The sequence below is a fragment of the Nicotiana sylvestris genome, chromosome 10 (assembly GCF_000393655.2).
Source record: "Nicotiana sylvestris chromosome 10, ASM39365v2, whole genome shotgun sequence".
NCBI classification, from domain to species: domain Eukaryota; kingdom Viridiplantae; phylum Streptophyta; class Magnoliopsida; order Solanales; family Solanaceae; genus Nicotiana; species Nicotiana sylvestris.
In genome coordinates, this window is record NC_091066.1 from 28,428,579 (window position 1) to 28,441,957 (window position 13,379).

The 13,379-nt window shown below is 38.9% G+C and overlaps 1 protein-coding gene across 1 annotated transcript; it reads right to left on the bottom strand.

The window, feature by feature from the left end:
• Positions 1-12,693: 12,693 nt before the first annotated feature.
• On the bottom strand, positions 12,694-13,074 carry LOC104229967 (uncharacterized). The gene has a single exon (XM_009782700.1). The coding sequence runs from the start codon at positions 13,072-13,074 to the stop codon at positions 12,694-12,696; it is 381 nt and encodes a 126-aa protein (XP_009781002.1).
• Positions 13,075-13,379: the final 305 nt, after the last annotated feature.

Sequence of the window (13,379 nt, forward strand, 5' to 3'; positions counted from 1 at the left end):
TTTTGCAAGGAAAAAGAGTTAACAATATTTACATTGTAGATTTGTCCACTCTTTCAGAAAATGAATTCACTTGCTTGAGTGTGTTGGACAATGATCCCCTTCTGTGGCACAAAAGACTTGGTCATGCAAGTCTGAATCAACTCAACAAATTAGTCTCCAAGGACCTGGTGATAGGGTTACCTAACATATTCAAGGAAGACAAAGTTTGTGAGGCCTGTGCAAGGGGGAAGCATGTAAGATCATCCTTTAAAATAAAAAAAAATGGTAAGCACAACCAGGACGATGGAACTGGTTCATATGGATCTCTGTGGTCCAATGAGAACATTGAGCAGAGGTGGTAAGAAATATGTGATGGTACTTGTTGATGATTATTCTAGGTTTACCTGGGTACTGTTTTTAACATCTAAGGATGAAGCATTTGACATGTTTACTACCTTTGTTAGAAAAACTCAGAAACAACTAGGTTATCAACTTGCATCAATCAGGTCTTATCATGGAACTGAATTTGAAAATGCTAAGTTTGCTGAATTTTGTGATGAGCATGGTATAGATTATAATTTTTCTGCCCCTAAGACTCCTCAACAAAATGGAGTAGTTGAAAGAAAGAATAGGACTCTTGAAGATATGGCTATGTCTATGCTTCTTTCTAGTAAACTGCCCCATAGCTTCTGGGCAGAGGCTGTAAATACTGCATGTCACATAATTAATAGATGCATGACTAGACTCTTGTAGAGAAGACTCCCTATGAGTTACTTAAAGGGAGAAAACCAAATATATCCCATCTTAGGGCATTTGGATATAAGTGCCTTGTGCACAATAATGGAAAGGACTCCCTAGGTAAGTTTGATCCCAAAAGTGATGAGAGAGTATTCTTGGGATATTCTTCACATAGAAAAGCTTATAAATTGTTCAATAAAAGAACTTTGTGTGTAAAAGAAAGTGTACATGTAGTTTTTGATGAAACTAACATTCTTTCCGAGAGATAGGAACATGAAGATGAAGCTATTGGGCTAGTAAAAGAATTGAGTGAAGTCTCAACTCAAGCTAAAGTTGCACCAAAAAAAGGAACAGGTTCTTCCATCCAGGGCAACTTGACAGGGGGAACTGAACAAAGAGGAACTGAAACCAATCCCCTAAAGGAACCTGTTCATGACCCTGTTCCTCAGCAACAAAACATGGGAGAAATATCAAGCAAAAATCAGTTGGTTGTGAAACCTCACAAGTATCAAAGTTCTCATTCCATTGAGAACATAATCACTGATCCAACCTCTGGAGTTAAAACTAGATCACAATTAAAGAATCTGTGTGCTTTTGATGCTTTCCTATCTCTTATTGAACCTAAAAATGTTGCTGAGGCTCTGTAGGATGCAGATTGGGTAAATGCAATGCAAGATGAACTCAATCAGTTTGAGAGAAGTCAAGTTTGGCATCTAGTTCCAAGACCCAAGGACAGATAAGTAATTGGCACTAAATGGGTCTTCAGAAATAAGCTTGATTAATATGGAACAGTTACAAGGAACAAGGCAAGACTGGTGGTCCAAGGCTATAGCCAAGAGGAGGGTATAGATTATGATGAGAGCTTTGCTCCAGTTGCAAGACTGGAGGCAATAAGACTCCTCATACCTTTGCAGCACACATGGAATTCACTCTTCATCAGATGGATGTCAAAAGTGCCTTCCTGAATGGCTACCTAAAAGAAGAAGTGTTTGTCAAACAACCTCCAGGTTTTGAGAGCAAGGAGTGTCCGGGACATATGTAAAAAATAGACAAGGCTCTCTATGGACTCAAGCAGGCTCCTAGAGCATGGTATGAATGACTGTCCAAATTCCTGCTTGAACATGGCTACAAAAGAGGTAAAATTGATAGTACTCTATTCCTGAGCGAAAAAGGTAAGGATCTTCTTATGGTACAAATATATGTTGATGACATAATTTTTTGGGTAAACCACTGACAAACTAAGTAAGGATTTTTCCAAATTAATGGGGAGTGAGTTTGAAATGAGTATGATGGGTGAGCTTAACTTTTTCTTAGGCTTACAGATCAAACAAAACCCAAATGGAACCATGATCCATCAGCAAATATATGCAAAAGAGTTGATTAAAAATTTTAAAATGGATGAATCAAAGGAAATAGACACACCCATTGCAACATCTACTAAATTAGACATAGATGAACCTGGTTCATCTGTTGATCAGAAGTGGTACAGGGGTATGATTGGTTCACTTTTGTATCTTACTGCTAGCAGACCTGACATAGTTTTCAGTATAGGGCTTTGTGCTCGTTTTCAGGCAAATCCTAAGGAATCTCACTTGACTGCTGTCAAGAGGATACTGAGATATTTGAAAGGCACTACTGATATGTGTCTTTGGTACCCCAAAGGTAGTAATTTCGATCTATGAGGGTATGATGATGCTGACTATGCAGGTTTCCTTATGGATAGGAAGAGCACCTCAGGTATGGATCCTTTTCTTGGTTCATGTCTTGTATTATGAGCCACTAAAAAGCAGAATTCAATAGCCTTATCCACTGCTGAGGCTGAATATGTTGTTGTTGCCTCTTGTTGTGCTCAATTGCTATGGATCAAATAGCAGCTGATAGATTTTGGCATTGAAGTTGGTTGCATTCCTATCTTATGTGATAATACTAGTGCTATAAGTATGACAAAGAACCTTGTTCATCATAAGAGGACTAAGCACATAGATGTTAGACATCACTTCTTAAGAGATAACTATGAGAAAGGATTGATCACCATAGAATTATGTGGTACTGATAAACAAATTGCTAACATTTTTACTAAAGCACTGAGTAGAGAAAACTTTGAAAGGAATAGGTTGGAATTAGGGATGATTAAGATCACCTAATGGGACCAGCTCAGAATGCACAATGAAAAAATAATTGAAAAAATATATTTTTTTGGCTAGGAAATCTGAACTTGTGTAAATATCTAGATTAATTTTTACTCAACTTCACACTGTAAATAGTATAGTCCTGTGACATGTGTTAATATGACTCATTGATCTCTTACAAAATTTTCTCTATTGTGGTAAATTGAAGCATGGTCAAGAGAATTCTAAATGAAGAACCTGGTTCATCAGTATTGTTTCATCTAAATGCCAAGGTATGTTTTCTATACTCTGCACAAGTAGAAATATAAATATTTAAATCTTGAGCAGAGTCCTACAATTGTTCAACTCCTTAGAAAATCCTATCTGTTTGTTTTTTAACCAGTTCCGTCCTCATTAGAATTCTAACCACAAAAATTGCCTAAAATCTAGGGAAGCCTAACCATTCGTTCAACCTGCAATTTTAGGTTGATTAGACATCTAATTGAATGCTAAAGCTACCGTTATCCATTAAATGAGTTTTTTCCTTTAAATACTCATTATTACTTCCTGCCACCCTCATAATTCAAAGCCGTCAAAAACCTTCTTCACTCTCAACTGCTTTCTTTTCCAAAGGTTTAACTCACCAATTCTCTTAAGAAATCAGCTATAATGACAAACCCACAAGACAACCCTGGAACTCCTCCACAACCCAGTCCCTCTGATTCATCTACCCCTCCTCCACCTAGTACGACTCCCCAACCCAAGATAAGGAGAGTAAAAATACTTGCTCGCAAAACGGTGGCATATGGTGCTCTCTCAAAGAAATTGAATGAGAAATTAAAGGCAAGTTAGGCTCAAGATTCTGATTCTGATCTGATTCTGAGTCGTACAAATCTGCTAGTGAGGGAGAAGGACCTAAGTATTCTAACTCTGAGAAGGCTTAAAAGTCTCCTTCTAAGTAAGTTCTTCTTTGACTGAAAATTTAGAAAATAGGTTTATTTTGGTTGGGCCTATCAGGGATGTGGAATTACCTGAGTTAAGAAGGAGTGGAGGTAAAAAGAAATTTGAAAAAGAAAAGGAGAGAGAGGGTGAATGTGGTGATGTGAGGGGAAAAGGGAAAGGAGTGGCTGATTACTCACCCACTACTGTAGTGCCTATACCTGCTATTTGTGGGGTTGCACAGGAAACTGTTGAAGAAAGTGGCAAGAAGTCAGGGGGAAGTGGTTCTGGTAAAGCTGCTGAAGGGTTAGTTAATCTAAGTTTACAGAGAGATGAACCTGGTTCATCAACTGAAGAAACCCTAGAAGATCTTCTGAACAAGGTAGGTGCAAGTTACGATCCAAAGAAAAGGAAAACTCACACACCAAAAGCCCCCAATGCTGCTAAACCTTCCAAGAAATGAAAGGCTTCCTTCCCAACAACTACTAAAACTTCCTTGCTAAAGGTAAGAGCCACAAGAAGCAGGGTGAAACAGATTGAGGGTGATCTAGAAAAGGCTTTGGCTGAAAGTAAGAAGAAAAGGATGGATAAAGGAAAAGGCAAGGTTGCAGAGTCCTCAGAAGCTGTTGATATTGAGGAGATGAAATAGGTCCATCAGGAGAAAGTTACAACAGTGGAGGTTCATACCCCCAAGCCCAAAAAGACCAAGACTTCTTCCAAGAAGTCTTCCTCTGTGTTTGAGGCTCCTGAACCTTCATTGGCTAAGAGGACTAGGTCTGCAGTAAAAAGTAAACAAGTTAGAGGTTCTGAAGATGAGGAATGGAGTGGTGATGAAGCAAGTGAGTCTGATGGTGAACAAGACAAGCTAGCCATGTTTGGCAAAAGAAAAATTTTGAAGGGAAGATTGCTGAAAGATTTGGTGGAACTAGGGATGGATCGTTTGGTTGACACACTAGCTGCTCAGGGCTGGAAGGACATGGTCCTTCAGATGGATGGGAGATTGGCCAGAAATGAAATCATTGAATTCATGGCAAATGCTGAAGTCAAAGATGCCAGAGTTACAAGCAAAGTCAAAGGAGTTCAAGTGACATTTGATGCAGAGAAACTGGGAGAGATTCTAGACATCCCTATTGAGGGATATGATGATTACACCAGATAGAGATGGCCAAGTCTGGATTCCCTTCCATCTGACCTAACAATCACTAGGAGATTTTGTTATGAGAGGTGAATGAGGCCAAGTTTGTGCACAAGAGTGAAATGAAGCCACAACACAAGGTCATTTTTGAGTTTGTCAACAAGTGCCTACTGCCCAGGCAGGAGAGAAGGCATATTGCAAATTATATGGACTTAGTTCTGATGGAGTGCCTTGAAAGTAGAGGGCAAATTAATTGGCATGCATTCATCATCAAGATACTGGATAGGGTTATCAATGGCTCCAAGGCTCATGCTACCCCTACGGCTTTATTCTGACTACAATTCTAGATAGGTGCAATGTGCCTCTGAAGAAATGGGAAATGGCTATGAGCAAGGATTACTTTGGTATTAATACTCTGCTTGCTTGTGATTACTTAGTCAATGTCATCCCAAATGAACCTGGTTCATCCAAGAAGACTCCTATCAACAGTAAAGTCAGGGCTCTTATTCAGGAAAGTGAAGCCAAGGATGCTGAGATAGCTAGGCTAAAGGCTCGTTTGGCAGAGGTTGAATCTGAGAGGGATGCTCTCAGAACTGAGCTTACCAAGGAAAAGGAGAAGAATGATGGGATTCTTCACAATATGTTGAATCTTCTCCAAGCCCAAAACCAACCCTCTAGCTCCCCCAAGCCTTAGGAATTCTAGCCCTTATCTCCTGAACTTGTCTAGTACCTTCAGTGACCCAGATTAGAGATTTTTCTTTCTTTTTGCTCATGTTTTGAATATTTTGCTTTCTAGTTGTGGATTGTGGTAGCAACATATATTCTATCAATGATATCTACTATTTTTGCTCTTATTAAATGTTAATATTTCCTTGATAGTTTAAATATATTTGCTTGATTACTGATGATTAATCCATGATTACACTTGCAGTTGCCCCAGTGTCCATGAGTACTTATTAAAATCTGGAACTCACACTTTGTATGCAACTTTTCGATGATGCCAAATGGAGGAAGAGATATTGTACTTTACATATTCTGAATAAGTGATATTTATAACCTAATTAACCGGGTCCTTGATGATAAGTGAATTTTCTAAACTTTGTATTGATGGTTAAGCTGAGTTCTTACAGGATCCAAGTAAGTAAAAAGCACAAAGTTTGTCATCATAAAAAAAGGGGGAATTTATTTGACCAAGTAAAGGTGAAGTTTTGAAGACTGACAAAAGAACTCAGACATGGACCAGGTCCATCTTGTGAAGCACAGTCATGATCAACCTAAACATGTGAGATGCATGTGAAGGAGATAAATCTAACTTATCAGAAGTAATATCTCTTGATCTGATCGAAAAGGTTGCATATTGGATAAGGAGAGAAAGACTCCTTACACGAAGAGAACACAATTTAGGAAGAGTATAGTGTTAGAGTATGAGATCCACTAGAACTCTTCTACCATAGAAGAGTAGCATCTATATCCTAGTCAATCTCTAATTACTAACCCATTAAATATCATTGTTGTTCTCTTTTACAGGTAATGTACATAAGTAGAAGTTAAACATAAATTGAGAGCAAAAGAGCAAGGTGATTTTGCAAGCAATTTATGTGTGATTCAAGCATGTCATCCTGAAGCTACTTGAACAAGATAGAAGAACCAGCTCCAAGTGTCTATTTTTTATTCTAGTTCAATTGTAGTAGGTGATTTTACATTGTACCTTTCAGCTTTTATAGAAGCAACTATATTAGGTACCTAGAGTATTCAAGTTAGAGTTAACTTGAAGTTGTTGCAACAGTTGAGGTTGTGTGCCACAATGGGATTAGAGTTAATCCTAGGTTTACAAAAGAGTTTTTGTAAATGCAGTTTTTGGCTTAGTGATTTTAGTGGAAGTTTGGAAAAATCCTACTGAAGAGTAGGTCGAGGTTTTTTCACCTTTTGAGCCAGGTGTTTTTCACGTAAAAATATCTGTGTTCTTTATTTTCTTTAGTTATTATTCCACAAATAGTAGTAGTTGGAACACATAGAAGAACCAGGTCCTTCAATAATCTAGTTAAGCGAATATTGGGTACCATAAAAATTACCCCCTCCTCTTGTGTGGTATTGAAGTATAAAACATCACATGCAGTTACTTTCTGCAGTTGCTTTCGAGCTGTACTTCTATTAGGGGAACACCAAGGTATTAGGTCCCTAATTTGGTTCCTGTGAATCTAAAGCACACTGCCTAGATTATCTTGAGTTGATTAACTTGAATGATTGTACCAGACATGCTTTAGGTCCTTTTATCTAGTTCTCTCATGAAGTAAGTCATTTTACCTTCCTTGATTGTATTTATATGTGTGTGACATCACGTACAATGATGTAAGCAAGGTAGGTAAAAAGCCTTCCACAGAAAGTTGACTGTTGCACTGTTTCTGTACAATAGTGTGTGCAGGCAACAACTTTCCTGCTGGAGAGTTGACTTCATACAGTCTCCTTGGGAACTGATAGGGACCTGTTCCCTAAGTTGTTCCTTCTAGTCTTCCTCACTTGAGTCATTGCTATCAGCTTTGAGTACCAGGTTCTTTTCTTCCTTTGGTTCTCTTCTTTCACTGTCTATCTTCCTCTTCATCTCGTAGGTCTTCAGATTTCCAACCAGCTCTTCTATGGTCAGCTCCTACAGGTCCTTTGATTCAATAATAGCATTCACTTTGCTTTCCCAAGGGCTGGATCCCAACCTGGAACTTTGTGATCTCAAGGTCTTGTAGATATGTAGCAAGTTCCTTATCTGGTTCTGAATGGTAAGTTTGTTAGATCATCAAAACATAAAGTAAAGTACTTGTGCCCAAGGTACTTGTAACCTATCAATTTCACCCTTTTTGATGACGACAAACTTGGAATTGATATTCCCCATGAGAACCAGATCTCCATATTGTTCCCCCTACGAATCAGCCATATTCCCCATGAAAACCGAACCTAAGGAGCCAATCACAACTGGTTCCTCAAGACTGTTTGGCAAATCATCAAAACTCAAAGTTCCATAACTTATCAATTTCCTCCTTTTTGATGATGACAAACCTAGAATTAATATTCCTCTTGAGAACTAGATTCCTCACATGTTTCCTACGGATCAGACCTATAATCAACATATTATCAGCAATGTTCCCCTGCGAAGCAGAGCTATCTCTTGAGAACTAGAGAACCAGATTCCTCATATGTTTCCCTGCATTATCAGCAATGTTCCCCCTGCGAAGCAGATCCATCTTTCATGCACAACATTTGATTCTGTTCCTCCTATGTTTACATCTATGTAACTTCCCCCTTTTGGAATCATCGAAAAGAATAACAGAAGAAGTACTACCAAAAAGAAGTTCAGCAACATTAACTCAGGCCACTTGGGCAACACATCATAAATAATAACAAGAACAACAAGTGAATGTCATTGCACAACATAGAGTGATTGCCCATAGTGAAGTAATGATAATAAAAGCACAGTAGCTTCAACAATACATAATATGACAATTTAAACAACTGAAGTATCAATGTCATCAAATAGAGGAATCAAAAGAGGATAAGAATTCAAGGAAATTTGGAAGGAGTGAAAGACATGGATCACTGGCAGTAGAAAAAGAAAGGGGCTAAGGCCTTGATAAGCTCGTCCATTCGTTCATTTACTTTCCTTTGATCAATAATCATCTGCTCTCTCAGTTCCTCCACCCGTTTCCTCAATCTTTCATTCTCACCCTTCAACTTAGCATTCTATTCTGCTGAAGGTCTTCGAGGACCTGGTGCTCAACCTATCTGAGTAAGCTGAACCATCAATCAGATCACCAGGAATCTCCCCAAGCTTCTTCTCATCAATAACAAACGCAGTCCCATACACATATAGCATCATAGTATCACATAAAACATTGAAGTCGGTTACTTCTTTTTCATAAACATTGGGACTTGGAGGAACAACGAGGTGATTCTAGTTTTAGAACTCATCACTCTGCCTGACAGCACTCTTTGAGACTTCAAAGTCTTCTCCTTCCAAACCTTATGTCTCAACCTTTTGGTTCTGTAAGGAACCAGGTTCCTTACTTACACTACCCTTCTATCCCTAAGCAACCTTGTCTCCCTTTTCTTCTTCTCAATCTGTTTACCCTCTTATCATCTGCTGCATCTTTCTCAGCCAACCCCCCACCCCCCACCCCCTCATTTTTTAAAAATTCTTTCTCACAGGAAAAGATTTTACTTCATTCTCTCTTCCACAATCACATCAGCAACTCACACCACTTCACCATCAATCAACCTACGTTTCATCAATCCTTTTTACTGATCAAAAGTTCGTTTATACACAGAACTCAAGGAGAAAAAGATCATCATTAAAATTAACTTCATGAGAAGGACTTGAGGGATTAGGTCCCTCATTCAGTCCTCACATTTACCAATTTCTCCATCCTTCAAGGCTTCCAAAAATCCAGCAACAACTTCAGCCTCACGCTCTAGAATATTAGATCTGCCCTGTTCCCTTTCAGTTAAACTTCCATCAAAATCTACCAAAGAATTCTTGGAGTTTTGATTCTGATGGAGTTAGGCTTTTGGAAAGTGAGAGAGTTGGGTTCACTTCTGGCATATTTGGAAACAAGGATTATTTTGAGACAAGGTTGATTTTTGGCTTTAAAGAAAAAAATCGGTTTTATTTGAGTGTAAGATAAAGAAGTGCCTTTTTAGGGCAACGGGTCAGTTTAGAAAAGGTTTAACATTTTGGACTTCAAAGGTTAGGAGGAGAGGCAGGAGAAAGGCAGAAACAAATTAATGACATGACACTTCAGCAGCTTAAAAAGGCATATAAGTATTGAAGAGACTACTAACCTGAGTCAGAGGAACTAGGTTCCGTGACTTTTTTTGAAAATTTTGAGCAAAGACTACTAGAAGGGCAATGTCACTCTTACTTGTTTTTGTCCTGAAACTGCCATATGTGTATACTTGTAACAGTATAGATTTGAGTTAGATGTCGCCGAAAAACACTTTTTAGCATTGTACCTTTCCTTCTTAACATAGCCAATTATCGAGGGACCATGTCCTCAGTTGAGCTTGATCAACCCCAACTCCAGACGATTTCTTTCAAAATGTTCCCTGCTCAGCGCCTTGGTGAAGATGTCTGCTACCTGATCCTTCGTATTCCAGAACTTCATACAGATCAGAACCTTTTCAACATTGTCCCTGAGAAAATGGTGTCTGACGTCAATGTGATTGGTTCTTTTGTGTTGAACCGGGTTCTTTGACATGTTAAGAGCACTGGTGTTGTCACATAGAAGCGATACACAATCAATGTATACACCAAAATTTTCCAATTGTTGCTTGATCCACAGTGATTGAGCACGAGGCAGTTGCAACATATTCTGCTTTAGTTGTTGAGAGAGCTACTGAGTTTTGTTTCCTTGTACCTCATGAGATAAAACATGATCCAAGGAAATGAGCCATTCTAGATGTGCTTTTCTTGTTCACCAAATAGCCTACATAATCAGCGTCAGCATAACCAATAAGGTTGAAATTGTCACCTGAAGAATAGTACAGAACCAGGTTCTGTGTCCCCTTAAAATATCTCAGAATTCTCTTAGCAGCCTTCAGATGAGATTCCTTAGAATTTGATTGGAACCTGCACATAATCCCACACTAAATACAATATTTGACTTGCTGACAGTAAGATAGAGTAGAGATCCAATGATTCCCCTTTGATGCTTCCATATCAAACCTTTTCAAGAGTTCTTTGATGCATTTCTGTTGACTGATACACGTTCCCTTTATGGACTGCTTCACTTGAAGACCCAGGAAGACATTCAGTTCCCCCAACATACTCATTTTAAACTCGCTTCCCATGAATTTAGCAAATTCTTCACATAATGAGTCAGTTGTAGCTCCAAATATGATTCCATCAGCATAAATCTGCACAATGAGTACGTTCCTTCCTAATTTCTTTCACACCAAGCACGAGGAGTCTGGCTTCCATAACAGTTTTGTCAGCAGGTCGTGGAACCAGGTTCCACGTTTTGTTCCTCTCAAGTTGACGGAGCTCTTCTTGCATAGCTGTAATCCAGTCAGCATCTTTCAATGCTTCCTTGATATTCTTAGGCTCTATTTGAGAGAGAAAGGCTGAGAAGGCAAGTGAGTTTCTTGTCTTTGATCTGGTTTGGATTTCTCAGTAGCTGTAGTTCCATGTACGACATCCATAACTCTGTTTTCTACTTCAGATATTGTGATTGAGGAACTGGTTCGTCTATGTTGGATGGAGTCTCATCTTCAGTTCTGAGGAACAAGGTCCATGTAAATCTGGAGTAATCATCCATACTGACGAGAATATGTACCTTTTTCCTCCTCTACTTGGCATCCTCATAGGTCCACACAGATCCATATGGAGAAGATCAAGTGGCCTTGAGATACTAACTTCCTTTTTGGGCTTGAAAGAGCATCTGACTTGCATTCCTTTTACACATGCATCACACACCCTGTGATCCTTGAAGCTTGATTTGAGCAGACCATGAACCAGGTCCTTCTTGACTAATTTGTTCAGCAGCGCGAAACTTGCATGACCCAGCCTTCTGTGCCATAGCTCAGCATTATCATTAATAGCACTCAGACATTCAAGATCCCCTTGTCACAGATTTGGGAAATACCCACCAGAATCTCGTAGAGGACTAGGTACTCTACTGTTCAATGGACTCATAATGTTCCTGATCTTTCCATCTTTCAGAATGTATCCCTTCTTTCCATTTTCAAAGGAAACACTCCTTTCTTGAAGGGCTTTCAGTGAAAGGAAATCATTTGTTCTTCAGTTATGAGCTTCGAGCAGTCGCTATCTATATGCCACTGTTGACTGCTCCCTTTCACTATTCCCTGCACACTTAAGTCAATGATTAGACTTAGGAACCTAAGCCAACTTGGGTCCCTTATAATGATAGAACGGGCGGATCAAAATTCTTTTTGCCCATGCAGGCAGCACATATTTTCTTTTCAGGGAACCAGGTTTCTCATCAGTATGCCTTTTTTCAACAAAAACTTTGTTTTTCTGCAAAGACTGATTTTTAACTTTACAAGAGTCCTTGTAATGACTAGTTTGACCACAGTGAGTGCACGACCTATTATCAGCCACAATTACATACTTCATGGGGATTATAGGAGGTTTTAGCCATTTGGAACCCGATGGCTTTCATGTTTCCATCATTACTCTTGTACATAGATGTTATTACACCAGAGGATCGGGTCCAGTTAAGTGACTTATCAAGATCATTTTTAACCCTTTTTAAATCCTCCTGAAGTTGTATATTCTTTTTAAGCTCAGCAACAAGACCTGTTTTAACCTTCTTAAGCTCACTCTCAAGCTCAAGTTGAGCCTTTCTAGCCACTTCCTCTCCCTCAGTGTTGTCCATCCATTTTTTTTGTTTGTTTTTTCAACAAGCTGTATTCTCTAGTTACTTCTTCCACTTGTTTCCTTAAATCTACAATGGAAACTACCATATTATCCATTTCTTGCTCAGTAGCTACAATTTTCTCTACTAGAGTATTCTTTTCTTTACTAAGGGTCTCTATGGTTTCCTTCAAGTCATCAACCACTACCATCAAATCATATCTAGACTGTTCAGCATCTCCTAGCTCTATGATTAGGGCATCTTTATCATTAACAAAACTATAATATGTATTAATTAGAACATTTTCTAATGACATCAATTTTTTCGAAGAGTAGGACTTCAGATTTCTCTGAACACCCATGAAAGTTACCTCATCATTGTCATCCTCTTCATTCTCATCGGACTGAGCCATCAATGCAAATAATGAATCATATTCCTATGCTTCATTTTGCACTGCCATCATGGAGATGCTTCCTGCATCTGGTTCCTTTTCTGATTCACTGGAGGAGTCTCCCCAAACAGCAAGAACTTGTTTTACAACATTATCAGCTGCACTTTTTCGGCTGAATCGTTTGTAAGGAATCAGGTTCCTTTTTGCTACTTTGTCAGAGTTGTATTTGTTATGCTCTTGTTTCAGAAATGGGCAGTCTTTGATAAAGTGTCCAGGATTTCCACACTTATGACAACACTCATTTCCTTTGAGATTCCTACTGGAACTTCCTTTCTTTGGGATCCCACCATTTTTGTGACCCATCTTCTGAAATCTCTGTGGTCTATTGGTTGATTGACTTTCCTTGAAGTTTGGTGGAGCAACCATGTAGATCCTTTCTAGGTGTTAACCTTTTAGAAATAACCCGCTTTGATACCAATTGTTAGAAACTATGCGTTCACCAGACTATATAGAGAACCGGGTTCTCTATGAGTTTTCACTAAAGATACTAATGAACCGAACTGTATAGCGATCTGGTCCTATATCAGTTCCCACAGTGCTACCTACTGAACCAGAATGTAAATGAGACACTGGATAAGTTCCCACTGTATAGAGAACCCGATTCTCTATAAGTTCCTACTGTAGCAACAGACTGTAAAACCAACCAGTTTAGGGAATCAGGTTCTCTAATT

Coding starts and splice junctions, on each gene's coding strand:
- LOC104229967 (XM_009782700.1), bottom strand. CDS start 13,074: ATGGTTGCTCCACCAAACTTCAAGGAAAGTCAATCAACCAATAGACCA.